General features: G+C 34.2%; 1 protein-coding gene across 10 annotated transcripts in view; it reads left to right on the top strand.

Moving 5' to 3' along the window:
• MIPOL1 (mirror-image polydactyly 1) overlaps positions 1–12371 on the top strand; it is a 278917-nt gene that overhangs the window by 72895 nt on the left and 193651 nt on the right. For all 10 annotated transcript variants that reach the window (XR_002345852.1, XM_021099133.1, XM_021099139.1 and 7 more), the window contains 3 exons: positions 4008–4239; positions 6706–6841; positions 8173–8278. Coding sequence is in view for 9 of the 10 variants with exons in the window: in XM_021099133.1 (XP_020954792.1) it covers positions 4008–4239; positions 6706–6841; positions 8173–8278 (474 nt within the window). In the remaining variant the exon portion in view is untranslated. The remainder of the gene's footprint in view (positions 1–4007; positions 4240–6705; positions 6842–8172; positions 8279–12371) is intronic.

The raw sequence follows: 12371 nt of genomic DNA, 5'->3' as shown, positions 1-12371 counted from the left end.
GGATGAAGGGTATGTAGAAATTCTTGTACTACTTTTGTAACTTTTTAAAGACTGGAATTATTTCAAAATAAAAAGGTGGAAAGAAATGACTGCTGTTTACCATCAGTCAGCTTTCTCATCTGGCTCTGCCTCTTTAGTCTGTGTAGTGTTTTGCATTTGGCTTTCATTTCTTCACTCCATTTCTTGCCATTTTTCTGAATGACTTCAGTGCTTGAAAGGTAGTACACTCTGTGTACTCTGATGCCTTCATTTCCTTTTCTTCAAGTACCTTCATCATCAGCATATTTAATCAACACATTCCCAGATCTACCACACCTTGGAATTTGTCTTTATGTTGTTACTCATTTTATAAGTTTTCACTCTTCAATGATAATTGTTGTCCTTTCAAAACCACAAATGTCTGTGTTTTTCCTAAGGCTGTTCCTTCTCTTTTGTACTTATTCTTCCTGGTCTTTTATTCTTACAGTCTGTCAACTTTTCTTTACTTCACCAAACTCAAACCCTTTGACAGTTCATTAGTTTGCATATTCCTTCCTGTCCTATTTTGGAACAGATATCTTTGTGAAATCTCCCAGAGTCTTCCAGTTGAGCATCAGGATGTCTAGCATATTTTTTTGTATGTGATCTCTATAAGTCCTAGCATACTCCTTAGTACATTGTATTATTGTATTTAAATTATTAGATCAGTTAGTCTTCCTTGCTGTACTCTAGAGTCCTTAAGAAGAAAGTTTTATTTTTTACTCATCTTTGTTTTTCCAGTACTTACCACAGGCTGTATATATCACACTGAAGCTTTTTCATGGATTATTATTAAATTAATGAATAAATAAATGGGAGGGGTCAAAGTTTCTATACAAACGATTGAATTCTGATATAGGGCAATGCAGTATGGCAGAGCAGAAGAGTATTGAAAGCATTCATAGGGTGTAGCAATGTTTGCTAAAATAGATGGTCTCAAAAAAGGCAGGCAGGAAGGAAAATTTTATAAATCAGCTTTGTTTACTCTAAAGTAAAATCAGATTCCCAGTAGAAGAGTATGGGGAGTCTGATTTGCAGAGCAGGCTCTAAATATCTATGAACATTTTCTTTTCTTTTTTTTTTTTTTTTTTTTGTCTTTGTTGTTGTTGTTGTTGTTGTTGCTATTTCTTGGGCCGCTCCCGCGGCATGTGGAGGTTCCCAGGCTAGGGGTCGAATCGGAGCTGTAGCCACTGGCCTACGCCAGAGCCACAGCAACGCGGGATCCGAGCCGCGTCTGCAACCTACACCACAGCTCATGGCAACGCCGGATCGTTAACCCACTGAGCAAGGGCAGGGACCGAACCCGCAACCTCATGGTTCCTAGTTGGATTCGTTAACCACTGCGCCACGACGGGAACTCCTCTATGAACATTTTCAGTTAGGAATCCAAAAGCTTATACTACAGAGTAAGATTAGAAGCATCCAGAAATAGTCAGAGCCAAGTCATACAGTATGAATTCTTCAAACATATTAAATAAACACTTAGAATTGAAATCCAGAAGTATGTTAGAACTTGATGAGTTTATTTAAAGAATATTTCAAAGAGTTTGATTACTAGGGTCCAGGAGGGATCACTGAAGAGTCCTCTTATTGGGAAGGTCCTCTATATGCTCAGAGTTTGGAGAGGATAGCACAGTCATAGGTGAAAAGGCAGTGACTTAACAAGAGTTCAGGGGTCACAAAATTTGGCATTAGGTAAACAGAGGTGAGAAACAAGCTATAGATATAGTAAGCAAATAATAAGTATAGATATTAGGGATGGGCTAAAGTAAGCTTATTGACATTATTTTATTACAAGTAAAAAATTGAAAGGAGAGATGCTGCAGTAGACCGAGAAATACAGAAGTGAAAACATGGGACAGGTTGCAGATAGTGGTAAGTTTGGTCTCAAAAACAGGTCGTAGAATCAAGACTTAGATTATGAAGCAATTGGTAAGGTGTTTTCTTGGGGAACGAGGGTCTTTTTCTAACTGGCAATGCTCCTTGGCTTATCCTTTTACCTTTTGAAGGATTTCTTCTGTACCTCATAAACTGGAGAGGAGCATAGGGCCTAATAGTTACCTTTTGATATGTCCCTGGAAACAGTTTTTGTTAGTTTGATACTATTTTCTGTAACCATAATTTTATTTTATTTGAATTACTTATAAAGTTAGTGTTAAACAGCATGGTTTGTTGATGATATAGTGGTATTCCTCAGTGTCCTTTATAAAATTTTATAATCCTCATTTAGATTTAGGAATGCTAATTCTGTTAGTACTAATTAATAATAGCCTGTTCTAGAAAAGTAACATGATGAATATCTAAAGCAAACCAAATAAGTGTTTTGAAATCTCAAGAACCAACAAATAATCTTCAGAGACCTAAAATTGTTAAAGTTTAAAACAGAATATGATGAAATTTCAGAGTTCCCATCATGAAACAAATCTGACTAGGAACCATGAGGTTTCAGGTTTGATCCCTGGCCTCACTTGATGGGTTAAGGATCCAGCGTTGCCATGAGCTGTGGTATAGGTTGCAGACACGGCTTGGATCTGGCATTGCTGTGCCTGTGGTGTAGACCTGCAGCTATAGCTCCAATTCCACCCCTAGCCTGGGAACCTCCATATGCCATGGGTGTGGCCCTAAAAAAAAAGACAAAAAGACAAAAACAAAAGAAAAACCAAACAGAATATGATGAAATTTCAGATACACCACAGTATGCAATTATGATAGCACATTCTCCCAGTTTATTGCCTCAAAAAAAGTGAAATTGAAAGTAATTGACCAAAAACAAATGGTTTTTGTTCTAACACGCAGCTACCAATAAGGTAATGCCCACGACTTAGAGTTTATAACTGCCTATACCTAATTTCATTGTGGATATAAGCAGGTAATTTCTCCTTGAAGAATGAGTACTTTGTGAGAAATACCTTATTTATACGTGCTCCTATTTTGTTTTTATTCTAAAACTACTCTTCTTCTGCCTCAATAGGATTTTTAAGTCTGGCAGGTCATTAACAAGCAGATGAGATTCACTTGCTTTTTAAAGTTGAAGAATTATTATTGGAAATAATAAAATACTAGTTATAATCAGTATTTGTGCCTGTTGAACTGATTTTCTGGTTCATGAGTTTGTTTGGTGCACTTGTGTGTGTCATTTTCTCTCCCCAAATTTCAATACAACATCAGATACACACTATTCCTTTGAAATAGCTATTATTTACTAGTTACAGCTTAAGATAAATAATTTTAATGAGATCTCCAGGCATTACAAAATAGATTCTATAATGTATAATATATATTGGATAAAATGGAAGTTAAAGTAATTATATTATTTCCATTTTAATATGATGATGATTATAAAAATAATGCTTAACATTTATTGACATGCCAGACACTAGCCCAGGTACTTTGCATTCATTAATTCAGTTAATCCTCACAACTACTCAATTAAGTAAGTACTATTATGTTTTCATTTTACAAATAAGAGTGTAAGGCATGGACAGGTAAAGTACCTTGCCCAAAGTTATGCGCTTGGCAAAACCAGAATTCTAACTCAGCCTCATACCAGAATTCCTTGCACATTATCACTTCACCATATCAAGTAACTTGCTGCATCCTTTTTTCAAAATCTAGAAAAGTAATGTGGAGATTAATAACCTCTAAATCAGTGGTTCCCAGTCTTGATTATATGCTGGAATCATGTGATTACTTCCAGAGATTGTGATTTAATTAGTATAAGTTATGGCCTGGGCTTTGGGGTCTTCAGAAATTCTTCAGCCAGTGGGCAGTTAAGGTTGTAAGCCACTGTCCTAAATGGCCACTGACTGTGAAAATGGAAATAATAATAGCAAAATCACACTACATGCTTTTCTGATTACAATAGGAGTAAAGCTAGTAAGCACGCATTTTTAAAGCTATGAGAGCACTCATTTCACAGAAGTGATCATTTGATTTAATATGTAACCGTGGTGTTAATATATCATATTTTTGTTTTGTTTTAAATGCAGACATAACCCGTACTTACCTTGAACAAGAGACTACAGGAAGAAAAAAAAGTACACTGCCAGATGAGCAACGGACTGTGAATTCTAAGGGAAGCATTCATCAGAAACCCTATGAATTAATTAATAAAGCTACATATGAGGATACAAAGCCATCAGAGCAGAGATCAAGGAGTTTTGAGGTCATCAGTCTTGATCCAGGTGATGAGACAGCTTACTGCACTACAGAGAAATCCAAGTGAGTGCTAGCAGTCTTAGATTTAGAGAGTAAGAATTGGGAGAACTCTTTCTTCCTCCTTTCCTTCTCTGTCTCTCCCTTTCTTCTTTGTAATGTGGGCTAAACTTGATGTATCATTAACTTATTAGAATTTGGGGAATCTACCAGAGTTAGTATTTTCATTACGTTGATATAATGCATTTAAATTGCTAAGTGCAAAAACACGAGATGAGTTTGGATGAAGGCCATGACGTTTTGTTATTTTCTTTTCGAGTATTATTTTATGTGACCTTTCATTTGGAATCTGGAAATAACTCTTAAGTTGATATATATGGGATATTATTCAAGAGAGCCATAACCTGGCAGCTCCAGGACAAACTAAGCCCAAAGATGTGTTTTGGTTTTGGTCAGCACTGTTTTCCATTTAAATGAATTTGAATGATTTTGGAAGAGCTTTCTACTCTCACATTTCCTTATTGTTTTACATTCTGCAGCTTCTATCCATTCATTTTACCTACTTATCCTGTGAAAGCATTTAAATTTGTGACACTTCTGACTTTTACCTATGGAAGTAAAGCACTTCAATAAATAGTTATGTACTATAAATATACTGCTAAATTTAAAGATTTTCAGTGATTAGTATAATTCACAATTATATTGATTTTTGTTTTTGGGGGTTTTTTTGTTTGTTTGTTTGTTTGTTTGTTGGTGTTTTTGCCCTTTCTAGGGCTGCTCCCATGGCATATGGAGGTTCCCAGGCTGTGGGTCTAATCGGAGCTGTTGCTGCTGGCCTACCCCACAGCCACAGCAATGTGGGATCTAAATCATTTCTGTGACCGACACCACAGCTCACGGCAACACCAGATCCTTAACCCACTGAGCCAGGCCAGGGATCAAACCCGCAACCTCATGGTTCCTTGTCGGATTCGTTAACCACTGCGCCATGACAGGAACTGCCACAATTACATTGAAATATAAATATTTTCAGCCCAGACAAAATCATATTTTATTTATTTTTTATATGCACAAACATGTGCATTATATTATTCACTTTATAGAGCAAAAAGAATGAAAAAAATGCTCCAAAAAGAAATAAATAGATTGTGTGGGATAACATGCCATGGAATATTGTAGGGGAACCTTTAAAAGAGTAAAATAAATCTACATGTACAAACATGGACCTTTGTCCATTTATATGTGTGTGTGGGTGAATATGCATGCAAAAAAAGCATATATGTATATCTACACACTTATGTGTTGCCTTGAATGTCTTCACTTTCTCTTTGAGTAAAATGAGTTCTCTAAGTTCCAGTAGCATATTGACCTAGATCTTTATGTTAGTTATATTGTACCCAGCAAAGTACCACCCCATAATGAATTTCAGGTACGTAGGCAAAATCATATTTTAAAGAATACTATTTTAACCCGCTTTAAATTAGGAATAGCTATTTCTATTTACTTAAATATTATGAAGTAGATATTTTTGAATATTAATGTATAATTAAATAGATATACTACTATGTTCTGACCTCTTAAACAGTCACTTATGTTCTTAACAAAGTATAGATTAGAGTACATTTTTGGGGGGATAGGGATGAATGAAGAGGGTTAAATGTTTTATAACCACATGGGAAAAGTAAATAGTAGAGATTGGGGAAAAGTCATCCCTTCTCTTCCTTTGTAGTACTTGCTAACAAGTCAATATTGTTCTCAATTAGCATGCACATTGTCAAAAACTTTGCTTACTCTTAAATGTTATAAGAACTGGTTTTCATGGGGGTTTTTTTGGTTTGTCTTTTGGCTTTTTTTGCTTTTTAGGGCTATACCCACGGCATATGAACATTCCCAGGCTAGGGGTCGTATTGGAACTACACCTGCCAGCCTACACCACAGCCACAGAAGTGCCAGATCTGAGTGTGCCTGTGACCTACACCACAGCTCAAGGCAGTGCTGGATCCCTGACCTGCTGAGCAAGGCTGGGGATTGAACCCGAATCCTCATGGATGCTAGTCAGATTCGTTTCTGCTGTGCCACAGTGGGAACTCCCGGTTTTCACTTTCAATGTTATGACTTTAAGAATAAAAAGATGATACTCTGTCAATTATAATGAAAAATATTTATTGTTCCCACTTTCAGAAAAGTAAGAAATGTAGCTGGAGTCTTGACCAAAAGCACAAATTGAATTAATATTTATAGCCTCTTAAAACCTGGATTCTTTAAGGATGTTGAGCCATGAGTTTCTGTGTATGTTACCAAATACGTTTTGTAGATATAGCCCTCTCAGTTGATAAATTAGCACCTGTGTGAAATTGTAATTTTTTTTTTAATCCATAGTATTTTCTTAACAGTGCCATTACAAGAGAAGTTTTAAATTAAGTTTCTTTACATATCTGTTGTTAAAATTAAATGTTTTCTCAATTTGAAATATAAAATGTATAAATCCTGTATAGTAGAAATTATATATATTAATAGTTGTCTTTTTTACAGCATTATGGAACATAGAAATAATGATTTGGATTATGAATGTATGATTCCTTCTCAAGTTACTTCAGACCTAGATCAAGAGAAGACAATAGCATTTCTTCTAAAAGAATTGGAAATTCTCAAAGCAAGCAATAAAAAGGTACAATGTAGAAAGTCTGGTAGTTGTACAATATGCTTTTAGCTATTGACCTTCTAAGTTTGCTTTGTCACCCATCATAATTCAGTTTTATTGTGTACTTTAATCTTTTAACAGTAGCTTTATGCTGTTGCCATACCATGCTGTTCAGGGTATGATTGAGTTGAGACATGGGCTATTAAAGGCAATTTATTTGGTTTCCTGCCTTGCTGATTTGCCACATGTCACTTCCGTTTTCATAGATCTATAGTACCTTGCACAGATAACCCCCCCAAAAGGATTCAAGTTTAACTATAATAAAACGACTTCAGTATTATAGAGAGTAGGAAGTATAATGCATTGGTTTCATGTTACTTTCTTAACTTTTTAATTTTCTTTATTAGTATCTGTGCCCTGTATTTCACCTCAGTAATTTATGTAAACTTTAAATTACCAAGGCTTAGCAATATTGCCATTTACCTTGTGTTATCTTATACTGCTACATTTTATCCAATCCACTTTGTCATGTCAGGTTTTATCCTTTCTTACTCTTTTTCTAGTTACATTCATTTAAGCTTTAATGTTATTAAATAATGTTCGCTTTCTATGCTTTCTTATTTTTTTTAGTGTCTACTTACTTTTCTGATTCTAACATTCTAGTTGTTTGACCTAATCAAACTGAAGCATATTAGGAATATTGATCATGCCTGATGGAAAACAACACAAATGACAAAACGAAAGTAAAAATTAAAAAGAAGATATTTGGAGGGATTCTGTATAAAAGCATGAGATATTTTCTGTACTTTCATTTAGCAGTTATTTATTACATGCCAATTATAAGTCAGGTCCAATGGCAATTTAAATGGAATATGATGGCATAGCATTCTCAAAGGGAGATTTGTATCAGATATTAAGATTATTATCTTAATTAATTTTGTTTCAAAATATTAAAATTACAAAGAGGATCTGTAATTTGTGCTTTCCATTATTTTATTAGGATAGTCCTTCCAAAGCTTTGCTTTAAGACAAAAGAATGGATCAGATAGCTTTTTGCCGTAGTTATTTTTAATAATAATGTTCCTTCTTTAATTTCATTTGCCTGTATACACACACACAAATTAAGTGTATATTAAAATGTTTTTATAATTTCTATATCATTTCAGGTAATTATTATTTATCTTAAAACCTTAAATATTATAGTTTTTTGGGGTTTTTTTGCTCATGGAGTTGTCTTAACAAAGTTAAATGTAATATTATATAAGGGTTTAGAAAAAAGCAAAAATTAACTTAGAGGTTAATTATATTATGCAAGAAATTCATCAGATAACAATCTTTTTTTTTTTAATGTGTTTTAGCTTCAAGAAAAACTGACTGAAGAAGATAAAGAACAGAGAAAACTAAAGCTTAAGCTGGAACTCCAAGAAAAAGCATCAGAAGCTCAAATTGCTGAAAAGACAGCAGGTATAGTAGATGAGTATTAACATGGCATTAAGAATCATACAAAAATTGTTATATATATGATGTGGCTTGGAGAATACTAGCATACTAGCTTATTTGCCAAAGGAGGGAAGGCTCTGTCTTTTTTTTTTTTTTTTTTTTTTGGCTGCTTAGAAAATAGGTGGCTTTAACATCCTGGTACTGGTATTAGTGAGAGCTTTACCTGTATTCATACTGATTTGGGCATTAAATGCATTGTTAACACCATGTCAATCCAATCACAAAAAGGTTGTTTGTTTTGTTGGAAGGGCCTGAACAAACAAGGGGAAATAATGATTACCAGTGCCTCTACCTTTCAACCAGCAGTTCAGATACCACTTATTGTTTTAGCTCGTTGAGAGGAAATACTCCTTTGTATGAAGATAGTCATATATTCATTGCCAGTGGAAACCTACATTTGATTCAAAAATCTGCTTTGTGCAGTTAATAAATTTTCATCTGATGACATGGATGATGATGAAGATAATGTTTTCCTTGTAAAGATTAAAGTATAAGGTTGCCAGAGTTTATAAATGACTGCCTATGTTTTGGAGTCTCTCTTCACTCACAGGTCTTTGCAAGAACATTTTTGAAATATATCTGTGGTGTGTTACAGATATGATCAGATGACTGATTCTCACTTGTGTCTGATGGATTCTCTCTCTCCCCTCCATTGTGTGTATTATCCCAGTGACTCTTTTTAGTATGTTAAGGAAAGAGGCATGTCATAGAATAGTAGAAATAAGAATTCAGAGGCATTTTGTAGATAAGTCATTTTAACATTTTTATATCAGTTGGAATGCTTTTAAGAAATAGTTGTATTTTGTGATTAGTTAAAAGTTATAGTCATACCTTATAAAACACTTAACTTGGTTGCATATATGAATGAATTCTGGTGATTTAGGTCAGAGACATGATTAACAAATATAGTGTGTCTTCAAGCTATTACTGTGCAAAGTGGAACTAAATGTTACTATGAAAATATAAACAAGATGATCATAAATAAATATTTCAGCCAAATACCAGATGGTTGTTTTTCTGTTAAACTACCAAGGATTTTTTGGTCTCTTTTTTAATAGGGAAATATGAGAGTAATATATTTTAAGGAAAATTAACAGTATATTAAAAATGAGTAATTCAAATATAAATTTATAATGATTTATAAGTTTCTTGGCTTTTTATGATCAAATATGTGTACCAGTTGCTAGACTGTTATTACAAGAAGTAAAATTGTTTTGCTTTATAATTTAACTTTGTATACATCTTACAGAAGTAATTTAATAGGATTTAGGCCATCATGATTTACTGAGGATCATGAATGAGTATATCTGCATAGTTTATTTATCTCTTGGAGGGGAAAACTCATGAAGCACTAATATTTACTCTTTAAACTCTTCTATAACATAGCTAATATTAAACTTCATGTATTTATTTACTGGTATATATTTAAGAGTTCCCTATGACTAAACAGTATGAATCATGCATTCATAAAGTGGAAAAATTTGATTGCTTTATGGTTCTTGTTAATCAGATTCTTCTCATTAATGACAAAATATTATTTTAATAAGTGTTGAATATTTGAAAGATGTTTAGTATGTTTTTATAGCTCCTAATTGATGTTTAGTATGTTTTTATAGCTTCTAAGTGTTGTATGGTTTCTTTGTAGCTGAGCAATATAATTAAAACAAATATGTCCAACCATTTAGTTACAGAAATGACACAAAATTTAAATCCTCTAAAGTTTTCTAAAGTATAAATTTTCAAAAAAAAAAAAAGGCAGGGGTAGGTCCTGTTGTGGCACAGTGGAAATGAATCCAGCGAATAACCATGAGCTTGCGGGTTTGATCCCTGGCCTCCATCAGTGGGTTAAGGATCTGGCATTGTTGTGAGCTAAGGTGTAGATTGCAGACACAGCTTGGATCCCAAGTTGCTGTGGCGTGGGCCAGCAGCTACAGCTCTGATTCAACCCCTAGCCTGGGAACCTCCATATGCCGTGGGTGTGGCCCTAAAAAGCAAATAAATAAATAATTTTTCAAAATGTATCTTTACTTTTTAATGTTTCAGTTCTATCTTATTAAGAAAGATTTAAGATGTTTTAACTTTAGAGAGAACTGTTTATTACATGTCAAAAGAAAAAAAACTGAATTGGTTAAAGAATTCATTGTTTTAAAACTACAAGAAATTCATCAACTGAAGTTTTTCAGATTTTCTCATACATAAGTTTTTAAAATGTTTATTTAAAAAAAAGCTAATCTTGGAGTTTTCGTGGCACAGCAGAAATGAATCCAACTAGGAACTATAAGGTTGTAGTTCAATCCCTGGCCTCTCTCAGTGGGTTAAGGATCTGGCGTTGCTGTGAGCCATGGTGTAGATCACAGATGTGGCTTGGATCTGGCATTGCTGTGACTCTGGTTTAGGCTGCCGGCAACAGCTCCGATTGGACCCCTAGCCTGGGAACCTCCATAGACTGTGGGTATGGCCCTAAAAAGAAAAAGAAAAAAAAAAAAAAAGCTAATCTTAAAAAAGCTTGTCTTCTACTTGATCAGTAAGTGCGGTCAGAAAGCTAATACAGTAACAAAAGCAATTATATCACTACCCTAATAGAAAGGGGAACATTTTGGTAGGATGATTACATGTGATAAATGTTTTATTTAGTTGTATGAAAGAATAAAGAACCCATATTAAGAATGGATTTTTGGGAGTTCCCGTCGTGGCTCAGTGGTTAACGAATCTGACCATGAGGTTGCGGGTTCGATCCCTGGCCTTGCTCAGTGGGTTAAGAATCTTGCGTTGCCGTGAGCTGTAGTGTAGGTCGCAAACGCGGCTTGGATCCTGCGTTGTTGTGGCTCTGGTTTAGGCTGGGCGTCTACAGCTCTGATTAGACCCCTAGCCTGGGAACTTCCATATGCTGTGGGAGCGGCCCAAGAAATGGCAAAAAAGAAAAAAGAAAAAAAAAAAAAAGAATGGATTTTTGTTTCTATCACTGCTTATTTTTAATATTATAGTATACTTAAGCAGAATATAAATGTTTTAAAAGTCAGGATATTCCACTTAAAAGAAATAATGCTAAAACATCTGAACATTGAAAATTCCAAAAAAAAAAAAATTGTATTGGGGAAACAACTATTAAAAAATAATAATAAAAAAGAAAATTGCAAATAGGATACAAAAATAAATGTCTAGGTTTTTCAAATAAAACAATTAAAATATGACTGTCTTAAGGAAATAGCTATTTTGTTTGAGTAAATGTGAAGATTTATGTATATAAAGATATTCATATCAGTATAACTTATATGATAGCAGTAGAATTAGAATCAATTGAATAATAAGGCACATTTGTTGTATGAGATAATAATGCAATAATTAAAACAGCATATCTGAAGAATATTTGATGATATGAGAAAAAGTTTATGACTCAAAGTTAAGTGAAAAAAGTAGGGGAAAACTATGATATAATTTTGTTTAAAAAGCTTTATATGCATATACATATACATAATAAAATGAAAGTCAGATTTTGATAGTATTAGATGTATGAATGCTTCAATTAATAGATTTCATTAATGAGTTTTCTACATTGGATATGTGATTAGATTCAGTATTAGAAAAAGTAAATGTTACTCCTAAAAGGTGTGATTTTTTTTTTTTGAGTTACTTGCTCTCTAATCTTTTTTTTTTTTGGTCTTTTTGGGGCCACACCTGCAGCATATGGAGGTTCCCAGGCTAGGGGTCCAGTTGGAGCCACAGCCACAGCAAGGCCAGATCCGAGCCACGTCTGCAGTCTACACCACAGCTCACAGTAATGCCGGATCCTTAAACCACTGAGTGAGGCCGGGGATTGAACCCGCAACCTCATGGTTCCTAGTCAGATTCATTTACACTGTGCCATACCACGGATGATGATGGACAGACGGGAACTCCTTGCTCTCTAACCTTAATTCCTTAATTCCTTTGATAGGTTTGACACATAAAGACCACATAAACCAAAATTTATGAAATTCATATAACTGATGAAGTCTTGCCGTTCTAACTGTACCATTTTTCTTGTCTTTCAGATTTCCCCCTTATATATATCTTTATG

This window comes from Sus scrofa, chromosome 7 (assembly GCF_000003025.6).
Source record: "Sus scrofa isolate TJ Tabasco breed Duroc chromosome 7, Sscrofa11.1, whole genome shotgun sequence".
NCBI lineage: Eukaryota > Metazoa > Chordata > Mammalia > Artiodactyla > Suidae > Sus > Sus scrofa.
This window is presented reverse-complemented; position numbering and strand designations above follow the sequence as displayed.